Raw genomic sequence first — 24,203 nt, 5'->3', positions numbered from 1 at the left:
GGGAAAACTGGAAATCCATATGCAACAAAATGAAATTAAACCCCTATCTCTCACCATGCACAAAACTCAACTCAAAGTGGATCAAGGACCTAGGAATTAAACCAGAGACTCTGCATCTAATAGAAGAAAAAGTAGGCCCTAATCTTCATCATGTGGGATTAGGCCCCAACTTCCTTAATAAGACTCCTGTGGTGCAAGAATTAAAACCAAGAATCAATAAATGGGATGGACTCAAACTAAAAAGTTTCTTCTCAGCAAAAGAAACAATCTGTGAGGTGAATAGAGAGCCTACATCTTGGGAGCAAATTTTTACCCCTCACACATCAGATAGAGCACTAATCTCTAGGGTATATAAAGAATTCAAAAAGCTAAGCACCAAAAAAAATAAATAACCCAATCAATAAATGGGCCAAGAACCTGAACAGACACTTCTCAGAGGAGGATATACAATCAATCACCAAATATATGAAAAAATGCTCTTCATCTCTAGCAATTAGAGAAATGCAAATCAAAACTACTCTTAAGATATCTCATTCCAGTCAGAATGGCAGCTATTTTGAAGACAAACAACAATAAGTGTTGGCGAGGATGTGGAGGAAAAGGTACATTCATACACTGCTGGTGGGACTGCAGAATGCCTTTATTTATTTTATGTGGCGCTGAGGATCGCAAATGCTAGGTAAGCGCACTGAAGCTGAGCCGCATCTCTAGCCCCACCTTTGATTCTTTAAGGCAGTGACTTTTAAACTTTTCCTTTTCTTATTTTAACATAGTAAACCCTTCTGTAAAGAGAATCTTGCTTGGAATTCCATTCTTTAAAAAGAAAAAAAGGGGCTGAGGATGGAGCTTAGTGGTAGAGTTCTTGCCTAACGTGAGACTATGAGACCCTACGTTCCAAACTAGCACTGCAAGAAAAGAAAGGGGGAAAAAAAAGAAAAGAAAAAGAAAGAAATTAACAGATAAAAGCAAAGTGACTCTGATTGAGGTGTAGGGATCAGGGTTCAAAGCTTTGGACCTGCCTCCTATCATGGCTTTGTGGTTGGAGCTATTTTCCTGTGTTTTCCATGTGACCTGAAATTTTGCCCATAACCCCAGGCTCCCCACCCTGTAGTCTTTCTGTCCTGAGTGCCCTCTAGGCCCATCCATCTTGAGTTAGAATACTGATAGTCCTGGCCAGACCCCGCCAGGCCTAGTGTGATATGTTGGCCCCAGGTGCTGCCAGGCCAAAAGCCAATGGAATTCTATGACCTTGCACTGATCACTTTGGTCACTGCGGACTGCTGTTCACCCCCAGAACTTCACCAGCCACCTGTGTTCTGCCTTCTCTGAGAGTTGCCCTCCTTACTGCTGCCACTGTTATGGTTTGGCTCCTAAGGTAGGGGTAGCAGGGGCACCACTATTTGCTATTAGGGCTGTTTGCATTTGGTCTCGTGCCTGCCTGTGCCCAGGGATACATTTTTCCTGTTTATAGGTTAGCATCTGGGCTGTTTTTGTATTTTTCTCCTTTGTTTTATTATCATCTTCAGAATTGCAAAATAAATTTCTTTCTCTGAAGACAAAGAATTTCGGGTGCTTAATGTCCCATGATAAAAGAAATCTTTCCTTTCTCCTTGTACTCTCAAAATACCAATCCACAATATACTAAACTCACAATATTCAAACTCACAATAATTCTATCCATAATACTTAAGTCCACAATATTATAACCCGTAAGCACACTTTTGTTGAGAGAGAGGGCCAAACACCTACTAGTTACCTTGCTTCTACGTAGAGGGTCCCTATTCAGATGCTAGATCTCACCTGGGTCCAGGGCAGGCGACAGAATTGGGGTTCCTCTGCATGAAGTAGGCTGGTAGCAGAATAAAAGCTTATAAAGAGAAAGTGACGAAAAAAACATAGTACACAGGAAGTAATTTTTTAAAGCAAGGAATGGACAGCTGTTCCATCTTAGGGATCGAATTTCCACATTAGAAAGAGAGAGAGAGATGGAGCCCACACTTGCTTTATTTATATGGGTAAGCATTAGAGTTTTTCATGGAATGTTCTTTGCCAAATAAGGTAGGGAGTGGGCTGTCCAGTTCCCAGTGGGTTATGTCCAACTCTGGAGCTATCAGATGGAGCTACCAGAACTGTCCCATTAGTAGAGGAGTGCAGAGATCTCACACCTTTCGCAGTCTGATACACACCAGAAAGCCGGATGCTTCTCCAAAGGAAGACTTAAGTCCCCCATGGCTCAGTACCAAGTAATGACCTCTCAAGTAGCTTTACAGGTGGCTTCCCACAGCCTCCCTTGGCCTTTGAGCCTCCTGGGAATCTTTAGGATACTGTGGAGCAGAGGTTGAAAAACATCACTTTTAAGGAAAAACAAACTAAACACTTTGTAAAACTATATTGTTAATTGAAAAAAACCTCATTGCCTTATAGTTGAATGCATTATAAAAATTACTTGATCCTCCTATCATTTTTATTGTCTTAAAGAATGAGTGCTGGGCCATTATGATTTACTGAAAAAATAAATAAAAAACCCCCAAAATTAACTTTCTTAATATGTGTGTGTGTGTGTGTGTGTGTGTGTGTGTGTGTGTGTATAATTTCTTTAAAAAATACTTTCTCCATCAACATACTCACCTGTGAATTAAATCCATCAGGTAAGAGATGGAGATTTTAGACCAATGCACATGCATGAATACACTTACTACACACACACAAAATTTGTTACATGTGGCTGGGCAATGCTTTTCCCTCAATTTATATCTCTACAATATTCATGACATTCTGAATGTTATGTAGAGAGAGACTATGGAGAGCAAATTATGAGGTTAGCTTATCAAAATAATAAAACTTTTAGTAATTATTAGAACTGATTAATTAATTTCTTTAACAAAACTATATTGAACCTTATTTTGTATTTAACTACAAGGCACTGAAATATGGCTAGTGAATGAGAATCTCTGCCCTAACAGAATTCACAGTCAATTGAGGGTAAAGATGAGAAAATAAGACATGCTATGTTATGGAAACATACAAAGGGAATCTAATTCAGACTTTGAGAATCAGAGTGGACTTGCTGTAGAGTTCTCAACCTGAAAGATTGAGACTTACCAGTTTTATGTAATCTGAAGAATGAGTAAGAGTCGATAAAAAACAAGAAATGTGGGAAGAATGCTAAGATGTAAGGGAGAGCATTTATAAGGGTCCAGAGACAAATGTAAGTGTGGCAGTTCTAGAAATTGCATGTTGCTAGGTTTTGTTGATGTATGATGTGCTAATGAAAGAGTAGATAGAAATGATGAGACTAGAGATTTCAACATAATTAGCCTTGTATGTTAAATCTGATTTGCTATAGGGATTTGGGAAGTAACTGATATATTACAAGCAGGAGGAAGTTATTTGTATCTTTTCAGGAGAGAGCACTTTGGGTGACTACCATGTTGACTTTGGGGCTGCATTTTGGATAATGGAATCATTTTTTTCAGGGTATAAGAATCAAGAGTATAGAGTACTGTATAGTTAATCTTTTCCTAACATCCCTGATTACCTCTCTTCTTTAAAAAAAACTTTCTTCATTTTTTTATGACCCTTTAACCTTATTTACAAGGCTAGAATAATTCAAGAGAACAATATGTAATGTTCAGTATCTATGTAGACACATAGATATGCATAGAAACTGGTATGATGTCTGATACCTGACAGTTCTTTAATAAATGTTTATTGATGTGAAAGGAGCACATAAAATGAAAGGGGTGCCAATTCCAATATTTTGTTGTTGGTCATGATTTCTGTGCTTCTCCCAACCTGTCCTTTAACTTCAGATAATTTTAACATCAGGTGTTTTTAAATGAGGCTACAAGGGTCCACCCATTGTATACTAGTACTAATGATAATAAAACTTTTATCAGTATCTTCAAATTCACCAGCTTTCTGTTTTATTCATGTAACAATTAGAGATGCATATATATTACTTAAAGAAGAGTGAAAAACTTTTATTCTTTGGAAATTAGTGTAGAAGAATAATTGATAAATTGAAAAGATTTTTTTTTGCCCCTGCCAGCAAAGTTAATTTCTGACATATCTGAGAATGATCACAAAGGGAACTTATTTTTAAAAAAATGTTTTGCCCCATTATTATGATTAATATATTTTTTTTTGTTGGTGTTGTATTGGTGTTTGAACCCAGGAGTATTCTGCCTAAACTTGCCACCTTTTTTCCTTAGCCTTCTGAGTCACTAGGATTATAGTTTTTTGCTACTGTGCCTGGCTTCAATATTATTTTGTATTTTATTCAACTTACCTTACAAAAATATTTATATCATATTCATTATACACAATTAAATTGGTTTTTACTTAATTTTCCTTTTGAAGAAAAACACCTATTCAATATTGCCAAGATTCAGAGAATAGGCAAATTCAAGGCTCTTTTTCAATGCTTTGTAGTCACTGCTGACTTTAAGTGATCGACTTCTCCCACATCTAACCAGTTGGGAACACCTTCAAGCAAGCTCCTATGTTCTTTTATGTTTCCATTTTTTCCCTGAGTGCTTATTTGTTTGTGACATAAGATAGTCAAGGCTTATGTTATTATCTTTCCTGTCCCAGCCCCAGAATCAATCTTTTTGCTTAAGAGTCCTGGTTCTTTATATCAGGGAATGGTATTAGAACCTAAGAACTGGTTACTGGATATATTGATTGTTACTTTGGTGTTTTGCTTAGGGCCCCTACCCCACCACCCCCCAGCATTCCATGAACTCTTCCTGTATATTTCCCTTTTCCCTAGTGAGAACCCAACCAAGACCTTCACTCATTTGCTCCATTCTACTAGTATTTAAAATACTTTCAGAATTATTTCCTTAATTGTGTCCAGTTCTCCTCCTCGTCTTACTTAGATTATATCATCGAATACTTTGTTCAAAATTTAATTGAGTTAGTCCCTTTCCCATAGTTGATTACTGTTTAATTTTCTGTTTTGTTTAGATTTTTAGTGTCTGTGGGATAAACATCATTTCTAAAAAGAAATGTATGTGTAAGTGTATGAAACACATAATTAAAATGTATAATTTAAGGATACTAATGAGGTTGTTTTGCACTGTGTCTAATATTACTTATTAGAAATTATCACTGAAGCAAATTGAAGTATAAAGATTTTCTTCCCTTTTTCTTGTTTCTCTTCCCTCCCTTCTTTCCTCCCTCCTTTCTTTCTTTTTGAATGTTTCTGGGTTTTTTTTTTTTTTGCATTTTATTTAGAATAACAGACACATCTCTATTATGAATGCCATATATGCATTCTTGAAAACATTTAATTCTATCAAATCATCTTGTAAAAATAAATTAAAGGCCTATGAGGAAGATAGGACTAGAAACAGATCATTGGAAACCAGTGCTGTTTTCTAAATAGAACTAACAAAATAGCAATTGTTAACAACTACACTGTTAAATTTCCATTGTTACTTGCACTCACCCAACATTGCCGAAGTCTGGCTGGGCACAATTCAGGAGACACTTGTCAAAAGAAACGAACTTTATTTTTAGAACCACACACCAAACCACACAGCTCCTCAGGAAAAACCTTCAGAGCCCAACTGCCACCACCGGCTTCCCACAAGCCTCTCAACCTCCCCCACTCCTCCTGCTCTTGAGGCCGGTTGGCTGGGTCGCATGGGCGGAGCCAAAAAAAGTCCCCTAATGAGCAGCTCCGTGGTCTGAAAGGGCGGGGAAACAGCCCAATGAGCATCACCACAGAGGAGCCAATCAGTTGACAGCTAGAAGTTTGCTGGGGCCGCTGTGAGCCAATCATCAGCTGGCAGCTGGAAGTTTGCTGGCAGCTGGAAGTTTGCTGGGGCCCCTTTGGCTGTGGCTGTCAACACAACATCACTGTCAATGTTAGCCTTAAACCTTGGTGTAATTCCTTTGAGTTGTAGGTCCTTTAAAACACTTCACTTCTTAAGCAGACCAATATCACCCAAGCTAAAAATCTGCTCCAAGATATTGACTTGTCAATTTTGTTTTATTAAACACAGGGGAGAAAATTTTCTTTCCATTCTTTCATTTGCACTCTCAGCTTCCTCAGCTTAATGATGGAAGTCTTGAAGCCTAAAGGGACTTTCCCTTTAATTGTGTGAAAACTTGCTCTTGATTGGATCAAAACCTTCACATGCTGGGGAATTCTATCTAAACCAACAAAATTTTCACACTTGCTGATATTATTTTTTGCTTGAGTTAATTTATGTTAAAATATCTTTTGTAGCAAAAATATCTTAGTGATTTTGACTTAGTATGTAAAGGTAATACATATCCATTATTAAAGATTTAAGTAGTGTGGAAAAATATAAAGAAGAAAGAAGTCCTTTTGTTACAGAGTAAGGGCCTGCCATGGGGAAGTCTTTTCTCACCTGTTCTTGTTACTGTGCCAGAAAGATTTCAGGCATGTTGCTCAGAGTAGCCACCATGAGTCTGTTAGAAGGGATAGGGAAAGGAAAAAGTGGACACTGTCAAGGAGAGAGTGGGTCTTCCCAGAGAGGAAAGGATGGCAATCTCTTACCTCCAGTTTTATTAGAGTCTCAGGGAAGTTTCCAGAATCCTGCCTAAATCCACTTCCTGACTTTTGACTGAGAGCAGGGTGACATAAGACTTTCAACTTCCCATTGTGAATGACTACTCTGGGTCACATTGGCCTATGCTGACTGGTTTTAATTGCAACTTGTTCTTATAGATTTTATGGTTAGGTAGAATTATCCATATTTCCCTGAGTTCTGGAATCTGGTCTGTGTAAGGGTCTCAAAAGTACCCCTTGTTTAGGGTAACTTATGGTGTTCTTGTTGGCATTTCAGGCTTGCATTTCTTTTGTAGATAACAGGTTATTTGCTGAGGAATGTAACATATCTTATTGACTTAAGCCACATAGGGTGGCAGGTAAATTGCTTTTCAAAAGAAAACTTATGGCGGTCAGAAATAGTAAGCCCAGTTTATAGAATTATTCTCTTAGCTTTATGTTCCTACCACTCATATCTGTGTATTCCCTATTGCTTTGACTGCAGTGTTATCATTTTGGTTCATATTTTTCATCATCTATCCTCTTTCCATGACTATGATGATGTGTATAAAATTTCACATAAATAAATGGGTTCACATTCTATGGACAGTTTTCCAACTTATTTTCAAGACAAATTGTCAAACAATACAACTATGAATTGTCTTTTTTAATGATTCCAAATTATTCTGTTGTTTGCATGCCAGTTAATTTACATATTTGTGGATAGCTAGGTTGTTTTAAGTCTTTCACTGTTATAAATAATGATGTGTTGAAAATCTTTGATTATATCATTGAAAATGTGAAAGAAATTCCTAGGAGTGTGCCCTTTGCATCATAAGGTTTGTTCATGTAACATTTTGGTACATAATGCCATGTTCTATTCAGTAAAGATCATAGCCATCTATATTCCCAGGAAAGCATGATAGGTTCTATTTTCCCACACTGAGTAATGTCAGTTTTTAAAATCTTTGCAGTCTTATAGGCAAAAACAAACAAACAAAATGATACTTTGCATTTGCATTCACTTTATTATTAGTGTGTTTTAGCATCTTTATATTTTTATGTATTATCTCCATATTTTACTTCTGATGGAATGCTTTTTCTTGCTTTTACTACCTTTTCTTTCAGAATTTTCTTTTAAAAAGTAATATTTAAGGATTGTATAATTTTAGAGATGTTGAGGTTTTTGTTATTAATATATGTTGCATTTTTTTATCATGCTGATTTTCTTTGAACCTTATTTATGGCATTTTTTGACTTTTTAAGTTAAATTCATCAGGTTCTTAAAAATGTTTTCTGTTTTTTTGTTAAATGTTTTGAAAGACCTCTTTCTACCTTTAAAAGACTGTTTGCCTTTATTTTATTTCATATTCTTTTATTACTTTTTATTTATTACTTTTAATGTTTAACTTAACTGAAAGTTATTTTCTCATTATAATGAGTTGAATAAATGTTCAGTTTTGATTTTCTCCCCCTCCAAATTGTGATTAGCTTTTTTAGAATCATTTGTTAATTCAATTTCCTTTCCTTCCAATGTGAATATTGACTTTTCATACACCAAGTTTCTTTGTGTTAGGTCTTTTTTTCTGAGTTTAATATTGTATTAATTAATTCTGCAAAACAAATTACCCACAGGCTTAGTGGCTTAAAATATTTATTGTCTTCCCCTCAGTGCCCATGAGTCAGAAATTTAGGAACAGCTGTTTCACAGTTCTGATTCAGGGTCTCCTGGAAGGGTGGAATTCAGATTTCACCCCAGGCCTAATAGTCATCAAAAGGCTTAACTGAGGCTGGGGAATCTACCTTGAATGCAGCATACTCACATCGCTGGTGAGTGGGTGCTGGACTCAGTTTCTGTTTACAGGGGCCTCTGGCCAGACTGGATGTCCTAGTGACAGGGTGTGCTGACTTGTGTAGAAGTAGTGGTCCCAGAGGAAAAAGAACCTGGAAGAAGCTAGCATTTCAAGTGTAGCCTCAGAAGTCATGGCATCACATTCTGTTTGCTAGCAGAAAGTAACTAAGTCCAATCACCTCTGAAAGAGAAGGGTATTAGGCTCCACCTTTTGAAGACTATGACTTTTTTTTTTTTAATTAATTTTTATTGTTGGTTGTTCAAAACATTACATAGTTCTTGAAGACTATGACTTTTAAAGAATTGGTAGACAGAGTACCACTTTCTTTTTGTTCTGTTCTATATATACTTACTTCTGACTAATATCACATTTTTTAATATATTGACTAATTTAAAGAGTCTTATGTCAAATTGGTAGAATATTACACAGTGTTATGTTCTATTGTATTTAAAAGCCACTGGCTCTCATTGTTTCACCGGTCACGTATCTAAAAAATTATTTATGCAAAATGATATTAATAATGAGTGGGTGATATGTTAAGGTTTTATTTTATTTCCCTAACTTCTCATGCTTTATTAGAATTATATTGTTGGGATCATTTATTTTATTTCAAGTGCCTGCTTACAGCATTCTTAAAAATTGTTTTATATTATTTGATGCTTCCATGAGTAATTTTGAAAGCTATCATTGACAAATACATAGTAACTTCAGGACATTGCACATTGATGAATTTCACAGGTATCAAAAAAAAAAATTCACTTATATCTTAAACAGCATCTTCTATTACAAGGGCAATATGCAAAATCAGAACAAGGCATTATGTGTGCGGAACAATCTAAATTACATCCCGGCCTTCTGTGTTGTAATACTCATCAGAGGCTCATTATAATCCCTGGACTTTCTTTGCAGCAGACACTTGAGTCTGGATAGTGCTGTGCTCCATCTGCCTTAGTCTCCGGGCTACACAGCACGAGCTTCATTGTACTGTGGCCCCTTGGCAGTATTTATTCATTTAACTTATATTGCCTCCTTGGACTTTGTTGCCATTTCAACAAGTCCATGCCCATGTGTGTGTATAGATGGATTTGTGCTTTTAAGTTTAAAGGACCCCAATCACTCATTCAAAGGAGGTTTTTATTGTTGCTTTCATCTTAAATTGCATAAATCTTTTCATCTGGCTTGTGTCTTTATCTAGTACTGAGTCTGCACTAGTGCCGCTTGAGCTCCCTGTGGACTTGCAGCTGCTATAGATGGGCTGTGGGCAGCCTTCCAAATCTTCCAACCATAGTTTGGACAGGTTTTATTTTTGACAGACTAATCAGAGCCCTAATGGGCTTCCCTCCTGCTGGAGCCTGTGTTTCTAATTTTTATATTTTTATAAAGAATAACAGCAGTTCCTGGGATGGCCTCATAAGTTTGCTTGTTACATTTATTTCTCAGTTCAACATTTTTGACCATCCTCTTCCATCTTTGTCCCTTTGGGGTCTAGTGCCCATGGTGGTTTTGAGCAGAACTTCCTGCTTCCTACTTCAAAGAAAAATCCTGTTGTTGGTCCTTATTTATTGATGTGAATTTGAGTTTGATGCATTATATTCACTTATAGACATTTATAATGAAAGCAACACATTTGAAACGTTCAGGTGAGTGTCAGGATAGAATTATCATTAGGCCATGGAACCTTTTTTTTTTTCTTTTTAAAAAATTTCCTATTCTGTATCCTGTTGAACCCAAATGAGACCCTTGAGAGTACTATCAAATCTTTACTACTTTTACTCTAAGATCCACACACTTCAAGTATCTCTTTTCTGTTCACTATTCCCTCTGTATGCCAACAGTTAGGTTCTTTCCACAGGATAAAAACTGGAAATGCTGTCAAATGTAAAGATGCCACAACTAATCCAATTAAAAGATAAGGCATTGGGGTCTGAATTGGAACAAGATATAGCCCATACTTTTATAATTATGTCAAAATGAAATGTACTGTCTTGTATAACTAAAAAGAATCAATAAAAAAAAAAAGGATAGTGTGTATGAGTAAAAGGTAAAGGGGAAAAAGACATTACCAATAGTTACATCAAATTCACATTTCCAATCTTTTCCAATCTGTATTCTCTTAAATACTTCTACTCATTCAGTCACTGTGGCCCCCATGAAGGAGCTAGGTAAGAGTCAGGACTCCTGAGCCAGATTCCTCTCTTGGCTCAAAACTAGCGATATGACTTTGCACAAGTCACTTCTGGACCTCTGTTTCCTCAACAAGAAGAGTGTTAGATTCCATTTCTAAGGACCTTTCTAGGCCTAGCATAATTTATTCCTATAATTTTAAATTGTTTTTTTCTTTTTACTGTTTCTGGCTGATACTAAGACAAACACTCAAGTTATTATTGACTAAGAAAATATATGGAAATTGCCTATTAGATTTGAGTCTTTCAAATATTGAAAAGAAAGTTAACTTTTATTAAAATATAAATTTTAAAAGGCAGTAAAGAGGAAGCTGGAACCAGTACCAATCATGTAAAATAGCATTTTAAGTATAATTAAAGAACTGAAAGGCACTGCTCTTTCACTTTTCATTTCTACAACTCCATTGCTCAGAGCATTGCTACTGTTCCCTGCACAACAAAGTCAAGGCAAGTATTTTTTTGCTGAGAGATTATCAAGCAGCATGTGGAAGAGTGCCAATCTGATAGTGTGCAGATCCTGCTCCAAATCAAGAGAGCAGGAGAAAAATAAAAGCAACCCTGTGAACAAAGTGCAAACGGTGGCTATTTTCAGAAGCTCAAAAGACAAGGCTCAGTGTAGTCATATCCTCTCTGAATTATGAAGAATGCCTATATCTCATGACATGAAACACTGTTAAAAGATTTCAACTAGCATATAAATACTAAAGAAGCTATATGCTAATAACAGACATGAACATTACATTTCTATGTCAATCATACCAAATCAGAATTTTAAAGTCCTAATGGCATTCACATTTTGGTAAAGTTAATGTATTTGCTCATCTAGAGAAATTGCCAAAGAATTATCAGGGTGCCCTGATCCTTCATTCAGACTTCAAATGTTTAAAGATATCATACAAATAGCACCTAGTGCCCACTTCTTCTAAGAAAACTTCCTTTGAGCAATAACAATATGATACTAAAAATCATCCCTGGCAAAAAGGGAATAATTATTATCAGTTACTTTGTTCTTCTAGTAACTCATGCAAGTCATTCAGTTCAAAGCATTGCTCCAAAAAAAATTATTGCTTAAGTACTACTTCATGGCTGAAGTACTTAATGTGAGAACATTTTTAAATAAGCTTTCAGATTCAGTTAAAGTCATATTTGCCACCTGGCATATATCACCTTTAAGTAGAAGGTTCTGGGTGATGTAACCTTAACCATACAACATCTCACACTATCAGCTGTTCTCTTTCCCATAACAATTTATTATAGCTTGCTCATGCATGAATTCATCAAAAATTAGTCTTGAATCTGCTTATATTTCTGCCTGTACAAACTCACAAATCACTTATCTGCAGCAACCGTGTGGATAAATACATCTCAAGTCATCCCAATTATAAAAAGGATTTAAAATTTGTGAAGGAGTTTGAAGAGGCAAACAATGAGTTATTTCTTTATACCTTGGTAAAATGTAACTCTTCAATTGTAGTAATAAGTAAAAGGGGAAACTATCAGACAATGAATATCAGAGAATATAAGAGCAAGGCTCCAAGAAAATCTGATATGCAATTCCTGAATCATTCAATTTACATATTCTATGGTCATCTTCCATGTATCCAGGAACTCTGCCTAAGGGATGAATGTATGACATAGAAGGTTAGCACGGTCTTTGCCCATGCGAATGGAGTGTGAATTTTCACTTCAAACTTAAGTACTTACTCTATGCCAGATACTAAGTTAGACCCCCAGATTAGCCAAGTCATGCCTCCTCCTTTCAGAGGGACTTGTGACAAGATCTACTTTAGAACAGGAGAGAAAATGGACTGAGGAAGTGTAATTAGTTTGTTGTGGTGGGAAAGAGACCAAGACTAGGGTTACCCTGTATTATCTATATACCAGTGACCTTTTAGGCAGGAACCATCTTTCTTTCTTAACTATTAGGAACAAGCAGAAGTCTGAAATAACTCTTATTAGCATTTTTTGAGTCTGCCTTTTTTTCTTTCACACTCTATATTAATAATTATATAAGTGACATATGGGTACTTATTAAATAATTAAAACAACAATACAAATAATATTCAATTTCAAATACTTTTGTATGGATACATAAATTTATCTAGAAAATATAGTGTTGTTTACTGAGTTTTTAAATGGTATCATAGTATATGTTTTATATTCTTTGTACTTAGCATTGGTGCTTGACATCTAATAAAGAAATAGTTTTCTGAGTTAAAAATTAACATAACGAATTTTGTATATACTAAGTTCAAACTGAAATTTTTAGTTTTGTAAATCACCCACCTTATATTTTGCTCAGGTCTCAAGTGTTAGTTTGTTTAAGAGAACTTCCACCTTCCCTGATCTTTTTCTGATGAATATACTTCCTTGCGCCAGACTATCTGCTTCTGGCCCATTGGCCCTTTTTAATGGGAAATACTTGTTTCAAGGTAGTCTTCCTTGGTACATTGTGACTCCTCCAGGGCAAGGAGCACGTCTGCTTTTTCACTGCCCTGTCCCTTGTATGTAACCCTAGCTTTATGTTTAGTGTAGGACTCAATAAAACTTTAGGAATTGAATTATGAACATGTTTTTAGTATTTTGGTAGGCAATTCAAGAGAATGACAAAACACCTGTGCTTTGGCAGGTTGTTGCTCTTTCCTGACACTTTTTCTCCTTCTCTCCTCCACCATTTCCCATTAATTTTCAGATCCTACCAGTTTAACCTCCAAAATGTGTATCTTATATTTATAAATTATTTATGAACTTATATATTTCACAGTCTGGAATCTTTGGATTTATTTGTATTTTGGAAAACACCAAGAAGGAAGTATATGGGAGTCATCAAACTTTTAAATTTAATAAAGGTTTGACTTGTTAAAACCTTTATTTAGAAATGTTTTCAGAGTGACTGTGCTAATGAAATCTAATGTTGAGAAAAATGCATCTTTTGCATCCTGATGGTACAGATCTAATAAATCCGCCAAAGTTATTTTTCTCTTGCCAAGACTTGTAGAAGATGATAAATGGAAACTTTGTTAAACAGTCTGTTGAAAAAGTATATTAAATATTTTGTGGAGATGTATAAAAGCAGTTAGTAAAGGTATTTTGATTCTAGGTGAAACATGTCATTGATGAGAAATTAGTTTTATTAAAGGCTTCATTAAAGCTCTAAATGAATGAATGAAACATGTCAAGCAGGCTTACTATTTCAGGAGTGCAGTGGTAGAAGTTTCTCACAGAAGCGTTTTGTTTCTTGAGCCAAACACATTTTGTGGGTACCCGGTGTGGGAACTCATAAGCAGTTTTTCTTAAGATTATAGTTGGATAAAAAACATATTTTTTAATTGTTTATTTTCAAAAGTTAGTTTGTAATTACTTTTACTTCAGTTATACATATATAAAGGAGTTTTTGTTTTGGTGAATGTTATATGCAGTATATGTTGACAAAATTGTAAAAAAACTGTTTTTTATTCCTTGTCATACACATATATAACCCCTGTTGATGTCAGTTATAGTAGGTCATTAAGAATTAACCAATTCAGATTATTAATTTTTTTGGTGCATAAAGGTTTTAAAGGGGATTAGGATACTCATAGATCACTTTAGATAAAACTGCAGGTCAAAAGCCTTTTTTTTTTTTTTCGGTCATACAGATTATTTTAGTAATTCCTAACTAGCAGTTTAAAATGAAATGTAACCAACTAAAATTATCATAGTAAGAATAAGTCAGCCCCTCCCCCCCCAAAAAAAATATCTGTGATTTCTAGGAGCACTGCACCACTGAGCTACATCCCCAGTTGCCCAGGCTGGCTTCAAACTTGAGATCCTCTTGCCTCAGCTTCATATGTAGCAGGGATTATAGGTGTGCATCTGGCTTGTTTTTGAAATTTTTCAGTTACACCTTAATTTCTGTGATGTATGTGTAGATGGCTGTGTATGTGTGAGGTGAGTACTGAATTTTATATGTGTGTGTTTGTGTATATACATATATATGTATATATATGTAAAACACATTTCTTCACATATATATGTAAAATATATTTATTCATGTGGGACATGGGCAAAAAAAGTTTGAAAGCCATTATCCTAGATTGATAACTGTAGAGAAGTTTTTGTTCTGTCAGAAAACTATGAGTTCCTCTTTACCATGTCACCCTCTCTATACTTAGAAACACTCCTTCTGAGTAAGATAAGTGGCATCTCTTGAAAGAACTCTTTGTAAGTGGTTTCATAACTATGCAGTGTTTATGTCATGTAGGTAGTGATACTTTTTCACATGTTCCTCTTGTCTTGCATTTCAAGGTTAAATTGGGTAGTTTAGTGGGTAAAATCCTTAGAAGTGAGTATCTGGGCAAAATTTGTAGTTTTTTCATTTTTAATTTTTTTTTTAATTTTTATTTTTAGTTGTAGATGGACACAATATCTTTATTTTTATTTGTTTATTTTTATGTGGTGCTGAGGACCAAACCCAGAGCCTCGTGCATGTGAGGCAAGTGCTCTACCACTGAGCTACAACCCCAGCCCATTTTTCCATTTTTTTAATATTTACCTTGTGTTAGTCAGTTTTGCATTGCTGTGGCCAAAGTAGCTGATAAGAACAATTTAGAGGAGGAAAAGTTTATTTTGGTTTAGTTTTAGAGGTTCTGTCCATGGTTAGCTGGACTCCATAACTCTGGTCCCAAAGTGAAGAAAACATCATGGCATAAAGGCCTGGTGGAGGAAAGCTGCTCAGTTCTTGGCACCTGGAAGGAGGGTGCAAGGGAGGCATGGAGGAGCTGGGGAGAGGGTTGGAGAGGGAGAGAGGGGGTGAGGTGGACAGAGCAGGTGAGAGTGCTGGAAAGTGCACTTGAGCATGAGCCAGAGAGCCAACAAGCTAACCCTCTCACATGTGCAACCATGCAGGTGTGCTCTGTTAGCAAGGGACGAAATATAAACCCCAAAGGCATGAACACTGCCCCCTCTTCCTCCAGCCATACCCTGCCTGCCTATAATTACCACCCAGTACAGTAGTTCTTTCAAATTATTAATCAAATGGATTAACCTACTGATTAAGTTACAGCTCTCATGATCTGATCTTTTCACCTTTGAACATTATTGCAAATTATCCCACACAGGCGCTTTTGGGAGACACCTCATATCCAGACCATACCACATACCATATTATCTCCCTCCCTCTCTTTCCCTTTCTTCTTTGTTGTTTTCGTGAATATGTTTCTCAATATTTTTTTTTCTTTCCTTGCTATATTCTCATCTCTTTTTATTTCTTTTTTTTCCCTATAGTATGAATATTATCACAACACTCTTTTATTGGTAGTGTGACTTTTGGGAACTTAAAAAAAGAAAGACAAAATACTTTCCTGTGTATGCCTTCTGGCAGATGCTTGGTCTAATTGCATTTTTAGACTTTCTGGAGCTACTCTCAAGAGGACAAGAAATCTTAGATCATCTTGGAAGCAAGTTGACCTGTGAGTTTGGAGCTGTAGGCGGCTTGTGATTGTGTTAAAGAAATTTTCAGTTACTCTGATCTAGTCTTACAGTCTAAGTAAAGAAAGAGAAATCAGGATTCCCCTGACTCTCTGTGGGTCCCTGTACCCTTTACCCACTTTACCTACTCCTTTTAATCTTGAGTAGCACACGGAGATGTTTTAAGCAAGACAGTGAACCAACTTGTCATTTATCTTTCCTAGCCAGGGATGTTCTTTATCTGTTGGAATGCATTTGGCTTCATTTGGTCCAATAGAGTAACAAATCTTGACCCGTCACTATTTTATATTTCATTTTATGAGAAGGCAATAATAATTTAGAGGAGGAAAAGTTTATTTTTATTTTTAATTTTTTGTTGTTGTTGTTGCACATGGACACAATGCCTTTATTTTGCTTATTTATTTTTATGTGGTGCTAAGGTTTGAACCCAGTGCCTCATACATGCTAGGCAAGCGCTCTACCACTGAGCCATAACCCCAGCCCAAAATGAGTCATGAAATACTGTGGTAATTTTTTTTTTTTTGTGTGTGTGTGTGTGTGGCAGTGTTGGGGTTGAACCCAGGCCTTGTGCATGTGAGGCAAGCACTCTACCAACTAAGCTGTATTCCCAGTCCCTATTTTTAAATAAACATTCAATGCTTTTAAATAAGCTTTCTTGGATCAGGTTGCCTGTGTCACAAGAGTGGAAGGAACATCAATTCAGGTGAAAACAAATTCAACTTCATTCTTTAAAGTACAGGCTTTATTGTTTATTAAGCACTAGAAAGAAGAGTTCTAGGTATTATTTCAATACTGGAAACGGAAAGATTTTAAATAAGCATTGAAATAAGTAAATTTTATTTTTAAATAATAATTGCCTTTTCATAATCTCTAGAAAGTCTGAAAATTAATCAAAAGGTTACAGGGCTAAGCAAGGGTTGATAATTATATATGTATTAAATTCACATGTAGTGATATATTTTTCTCAGTCTCATAGATTTCATTGTTATCTAGGATCAGTTTAGTTATTATAGCAAAGGCCAACACAGTGGCAGTTTATACATGGTAGAAAATGATTCCCCTCTCATTTAACAGTCTGAATATAAGCAGTGCAGGACAGTTACAGAGCTTCTGTGGTATTGGGGATCTAGGATCCTTCTATTTTGTTGTTTAGCCATCTCTAATGTGCAGATTTTATAACTTGAGATGACTATTCTTGTTTTTACTGTCACATTGTTATTATTAGAGTTCTAAGATGGGGAACAACAAAAAAAGGGAGGATGGGCCCCTTTTAAGAGCATAACCTAGAAGTGTGTGATTTTTGCACATATGCCATTGATCAGACATGGTCATGCTTTCTTGTGAGGGAGTATGGAAAATAGTTTTCAGCTGGGTGAACACACGTCCCACAGAAACTTCTCTTAGGGGTATAAAACCATAATAGCCACAGATAAGGATTCACTTATCAAAAACAAAACACATGTTAAGTTTAATCAACAAAAAAGGATTTGATATGCTTATTATTTTTTCTTATGTACTATTGCTTTGAGGATAGACATTTTCCACTGAAATTTTCAAGTAGAGTTGAGCTACTGCAAAGAGTTAATCTGAATTAATGTATTTCCCTTTGGGATTATAAGTCAAATTTATTCTAATGGTTATAAGGATGTACAAAATGTATAAAACACATAAAAAATGAGTTTGTTCTTCTGCTTCCTTCCCTTTTGTCTTTCTGTCTGTCATTCATGGGATGGGAATCAGGGCCTTGTGCATGCAATATTCCTATCCTCTCATTTTTCTTACGTTGTTTTTGCCCTTATTCTTTCTTGAGGCTAATTTCACTTGTTTTATTTGTATTTCTAGGTATGGCACAGTCACAGGGCTGGGTGAAAAGATACTTGAAGGCCTTTTGTAAAGGCTTCTTTGTGGCAGTGCCCGTGGCAGTGACTTTCTTGGATCGGGTTGCCTGTGTCGCAAGAGTGGAAGGAGCATCAATGCAGGTGAAAACAAATTCAACTTCATTCTTTAAAGCACAGGCTTTATTGTTTATCAAGCACTAGAAAGAAGAGTTCTAGGCATTATTTCAATACTGGTAACTGAAAGATTTTAAATAAGCATTGAACTGAAGTCTCACTTGACTAAATTAATTTATAAGGTTTTCCGAAACTACTAGTATAATCAGAGTACAGGTGAATAAAAACAACTATCAAGTAGTCCTCTGAGTCTGTAGTTTGACTTTTTGGTGAGAATTGTAAACGGAGATTCTAAAGAAATTTTGCTAAATGACAGTTTTCTCTGAGTATGGCTTTATCAAATATCCTTTCAAGATCTAATTATTAGTGCAGTTAAAGAATGAGTTTGGGTCAAATTTGGTTATTCTATTGATATATACTTTCAGTTTATAGAAAATTTAGATAACTGATCCCATATATTCCAGTGTGTTCTTTAAGCATTTGCTGAGTGAAAATATTAAGTGAACTTTATAGTTGAAGAACTTCAGTATGTAGAATTCCAAAAATTACATGTGAATAGTCTTTTGGAATACCAGAGAAAATTTTATTGTTCTCAAATTTATATTTAGAACCTAGCTGAATAAGTAAGTTTATGTTGTTAAGCAACATTTGTATTTTGTAATCTTATTTGTTTTCTTCTGTTACTAACATGCTAAATTTTTGTATTAGGTTAAATAGTTATTAAAAAAAGAAAGTGAATATATGAACTTCCAAGAGATTAAAATTATACAGAGAAAAATAAGCTTAGTTTTTTCCTTTTCATTTTTGTTAGAACTACTTAAGGACATTAATGTCTAGTCGGCTTTGTGTTGCTGTGACCAAAATACCTGACGAGAGCAATTTAAGGAGGAAAAGTTTATTTTGGCTCATGATTTCAGAGGTTTAGTTCATACTTGACTGAGTCTGTTGCTCTGGGCCCAAGGTGAGGCAGAACATCATGCAGAAGGGCTCTTCAGGGGATAGATGCTCAGTTTATGGCAGGGTCAGGAAGCAGAAAGAAGGGGAAGTGGACACAGGGAAGAAAAGATAGCACGCCTGTAGTGACCTATCTTCTCCAGCCACCTGCCTACCACCCAGCCAATCCATTCAAACTAGGATGCATTGATTAGATTATAGCTCTCATTTTGCCTCCCACTATTCCTGTATTAACATAAGAGCTTTTGGGGGACATCTCAAATCCAAATCATAACACAAAAGCATCAGGTTTAAGAAGTTAGGATGGATTTATTTATTATAAGTATGATACACACACACACACACACACACCACACATATATACACACACATATACATATTTAAATATATATAAATCAGTCTCCTTTCTGAGTTCTGGTAGTCTGTGAGATAAGTTAGTATAGCATATAGTTAGGGCGGGTGCTCTTTGGTTTTAAGTAGGGCTGCCTTCATATTTACTTCTACTTCTATCATTTGAAGGGTGCTTAAGCCCTTCTCTTCATCAGGGAATTCTGATCTCTATTCTATCTTTCAGGTTCCCACAGCAAAATGGCCACTTATTTTGAATGCAAAAATATTTTAATGTAGGGGTACAGTAAATATAGGAAGAACAATTCACAGGTGTATGTCTTTTTTTCTAAATACAGTTTAATATATTGAACATTGGAGATTGCATTTTCTTCCTCTTCAGTTTTAAATTCCCTGGTAGCCTTATCTTAGACATAATCCTTAAAGAAAGATAGACTTTATGTGCAGAGCTTTTGAATCAGATTCTTCATTTCAGATTGAAACTTCCTTATTCTTAGCAGTCCAAATCCCTTTTTGGTCTCTGGGATCTTTGAGTCCATCTATGGCTATGTATCTTTTAATAACAACTAATAAGAGTAAAAATGATTTTCTCCAATTTTGTTAGTACTGCTTGATATACAGCCATCATTCTCCTGAGAAAAAAATTTTTTCTTTTTTTTTAAATATTTATTTTTTAGTTGTAATTGGACACAGTACCTTTATTTTATTTATTTATGTTTTATGTGGTGCTGAGGATCAAACTCAGGGCCTTGCATGTACTAGGCAAGTACTGTACTGTTCTGCTGAGCCACAATCCCAGCCTCTGAGAAAAAATTTTTTAGAAACAAAACCTGTTTACCTTAGATCTGATGATGATCTAGGGGACCATGTTATTTTTAAATACTAGTCCATGGACTAATGTTAGATGTGTTAGAATCTGCAGATGCATTAGAATTTGTAGCAGTATTCCTGGGCCCCATTCCTAGAAATCTAATTTATTATCTTGGAATTGGATATGTAGAATTTCCTTGGCTACTGGTTATAGGAAAATAACTTGAATTTACCTAGGTATTGAGGGGAATTTATTGGATGGCTTATTATATACTTATGAGAAGTGCAGGAGTACAGCAGTTGCCAGGGACAATTGGAACCAGCACTCAAGCACTGCCATGGTTATTAGTCTTCTACGTTCTGCTTCTGTCTGCATTTTGACTAAGTTCTCTCAGATTATCTTTCTCCACATGTCAGGGCACATGGCTTCTGTGAGCTCTCATGCCTTAAGATGCCTGGTTTGAGAGATTACCTTTCTTGCCTTAATTTCAGCTTGAAAAGTTCGGGGAAGGATTATGATCAGTTCAGCTTGTATCACATACCTTTGTCTTAACAAATATACAGATCAGCTTTGGCCAACAAGGTGGGTAACATAATTGGCCTGGCTTTGGACATCCCCACATCCCCAGCCTGTGGCTAGACTGATCTATAGGAAAATGAGAACCTTTATTTTATTTGTTTGTTTATGTATTTTTAAATTTGGCATTGAGGATTTAATCCAGTGGTGCTTTACCACTGAGTTAATTCCCAATCCTTTTTGAGACAGAGTCTTGCTTAGTTGCTTAGGGACTCACTAAAATTTTGAGGCTGGCCTCACCCTGCTAAATTGCTGGGATTATGGGCGTGCTCACCATACCCAGCTAGAGAGCAGCTGTTTTACATTTCATTATTCTCTGGGAATTGGGGGTAAAGTACAAATGATGGTTCCCAGAGGAAAGGGGATGCTATTTTTAGAATACAAGTAGAAAGGATAATCTGGAAAGAAAGGAAAATATGTATGTTTATTATATTAGATCTTTATTTTCTCAATTTGAAACTAAATCTAGGAATAACAGATAATTTCATTTACATGTTCATTAGCACCAAGTCATACTTAAAATTATTTGAGCAGAAATCATAATAATGAAATTTGGGGATTAACAAATAATTTCAGCATATTTAAAGACATCCTTTGCAATAGACAACTTTGATGAACTGAATGTTTTTAGACAGGTTCAGCAGAACTTGATAGAATTTTATTGAGATAAGTTCTTTTTTATTTCCACATTTTTATTGGTGCATTATTATAGTTGTACATAATGATGGGATTTGTTGTTATATATTCATGTATGCACACAATATAATTTGGCCAATATCACTCCCCAACACTTCCTTGGAATAAATCCTGGTTTTCACATTTCTTTAATTATGGAGCTCTGTAGAAGTCCCAGAACATCCTGTAAGAAACACATCTGCTGGGCTTTGGTTGTGGCTCAGCAGTAGAGCACTTGCCTAATAAGTGCGAGGTGCTGGGTTCGAGCCTCAGAACCACATAAAAATAAATAAACTAAATAAATAAACAAAATATGGGTAATTTTGATTAGTACTTATAACCACATAAAAATAAATAAACAAAATATTGTGTCCATCTACAATTAAAAAAAAAAAAGAAAGAAACACACCTGCTTTTCTTGACTCAGGTCTGGAAATTCCATTTGGTGCAAGGTAGTTGGTTGGTTCATTGTGAACAGGGATATTCTGGATATGTGGTGGTGACTTCTGGTACCAAGGCTTAGAAGTATGAAAGGAAAGCAGAAAAAGAAGAGGAGGGCAAAGGATAATATAGAGAAATATGAGGAAAGCAAATAACATAGATACATTGGGTGATAGGGAATAATGAAGAAAATTAGACCACTAATTTTCCAGTGAGTAGGGAACAGAGGCACAGAGGACCAGTGATAGAGACTACTAAAAGAGGAAAAGTGCTAGGCTAGAGGTTGTCAGGACCTTAATGGGACAATCCTTGCAATCGTGCCCTTGATGTTTGATGCATCTCTGCTGCATGATTGGGTGCAGGAATGATCTAGCCACTCATTCTGTATCTCAATATTTATGGAAGGAACCTGTGTACCATTTTATAAGAGTTAATATTGGTATGAGTTATCAGTTTTGAACATTAGTCATTGCATAGGACTAATTCTCCTGGTGTTCTAATCATTTCTGTTGTTTCAAATATAAAATTAATTTTATATCTTAGGGGGATATCATTTTTGAATATGGGTAATTTTGATTAGTACTTGTAAGTTTATTGTGATACAGACATTTATCAATGGCTAATAAGTATAAAACACTTAGGTTAGGTACTATGAGGATGATGAATCAGACACAAATTCTGTCCTCAAGATGCTTTTACTTTAGTAGAGAGGATATAACAATTATTAGTCTTGGATAATGAATACATCTTCAGAAGAAATCACTTTAAAAGCCGTCAATCTGTCAGAAAAATGTTTTGTCAATTTTTAGTATATCCAGAATTGAAAATCTGTTTAGTTTAGCACTCTATTTTTTGGAGAATTGACCTGGAAATTTTAATGAGAAACAGAATAGAACCAGAAAAATAATACCTTAGCCCTTTTATTCTTGGCCACTCTATTGACTTTTTGCTATGGCCATAAACAACTCTGAGATTTTTTTTTTGGCTTACATAAAAGATCTTTATTTCTTGCTCACGACTCTCCAGGCTGGCTGCAGTCACTGTAGCCTATTGGTTTGGCTTAGTCTATTGTATACAGCAGCACCTGCTGGAGTGTGCTCTTCTCATGTTTGAAAGCAGGACAGAAGATGAGAAAAAAATACACAGAGCCTCTTAAATTCTTAGTTAGGAACTTTGATTCTTCTTTCCATATTTCAGTGTTCAAAGCAAATCATAGAACCAAACCAGTTCAGTGAGTGTAAGGATAGTTTCTACCCTCAGGGAAGCCATAGCAGAGGTGGGAGGGATGGAAGAATTGTGAATAAATAAATATATCTACCATAGATACTCTGTGACTCCAAGGACATATGATTGATTTCAGAGCGCATCTAAAAAGTTGTATTTACCTTTGAGTGTGCAAGAATGATCCTTGTTTTTATAGTCTAAGATTAACAAAATTGGAATGAACTGATATTGTGAGTCTTTAAAGTTGGGAATGGATTTCTGTTTTAGTAGATATTTTTAGGTTTGAGATAGCCCAGGATCAGTTGGATCATTATTTTAGAGTAGCCTTTCTCTTTTTCTTCCCTCCTTCCTTTCTTTCTTTTTTTTGTTTTGAGATGGGGTTTCACTATGTTGCCATAAACTCATGATCTTCCTGCTTAAACCTCCTGAGTATCTGGAATTACAGATATGTGTAATTTTTGAGTGACTTTTCTTAAAGATTACTCTGCAACATATAGACCTATTATTAAAGAACATCCAAGGATTTCAAGATTAAATCTTTTAAAGGTATATGTAATTCCAGTCCTTTGAGTTTATTCAATAAATACTGTCATTGCAACACAGGAAACTCACTTTGTGTAAAAAATTTTGTGGTAAGAAACTTTAAATCTTTCAGAATTTCTATTGTCTAGTGATTAACTAGGGGATGCTTATTTTCAGGATTTTTTTTCTTATGAGAAATAATTCTTTTCTTTTAAAATACTATTCATAGGTTCTTTTCTTAGGTTAGGATTTTCCAATATTAATTTATAATTCATTAAGTATCTGACTATAAAGATAGGGCTGATCAAACATAGGGAATCTCAGCTAGCTGAAGATAAGTCATACATGAAACTGAAGTTTTTTTTTAAACTTTATTTTATTTAATTTTTTTTAGTTGTAGTTGGACACAATACCTTTATTTTATTTATTTATTTTTATGTAGTGTTGAGGGTTGAACCCAGTGCCTTGCACTAGGAAAGCGTTCTACTGCTGAGCCATAACCTCAGCCCCCCTCCCCCACCCCGCCAAAACTGAAGTTTTTAATGATACAGTTCAATGGAAAATGGGATTCAGTTTATGAAACATTTGATTTTTCAAGATCTATATAGGTGCTTCCATTTTTTGGATGAGATGCCCCTTTTGCAATGCTTGACACAATGAATGCTGGCA

General features: G+C 35.5%; 1 protein-coding gene across 1 annotated transcript in view; it reads left to right on the top strand.

Annotated features, from left to right (window-relative positions):
* Positions 1–24,203, top strand: part of Immp2l (inner mitochondrial membrane peptidase subunit 2) — an 863,006-nt gene that overhangs the window by 24,674 nt on the left and 814,129 nt on the right. Inside the window, exon 3 of the mRNA XM_076862880.2 lies at positions 17,874–18,010. Within this exon, the coding sequence (XP_076718995.1) occupies positions 17,876–18,010 (135 nt within the window). The 5' untranslated portion in view covers positions 17,874–17,875. The remainder of the gene's footprint in view (positions 1–17,873; positions 18,011–24,203) is intronic.

The sequence above is a fragment of the Callospermophilus lateralis genome, chromosome 1 (genome assembly GCF_048772815.1).
Source record: "Callospermophilus lateralis isolate mCalLat2 chromosome 1, mCalLat2.hap1, whole genome shotgun sequence".
Classification (NCBI taxonomy): domain Eukaryota; kingdom Metazoa; phylum Chordata; class Mammalia; order Rodentia; family Sciuridae; genus Callospermophilus; species Callospermophilus lateralis.
The sequence above is the reverse complement of the archived record's forward strand: the minus strand, read 5'-3'. Positions and strand labels throughout refer to the sequence as shown.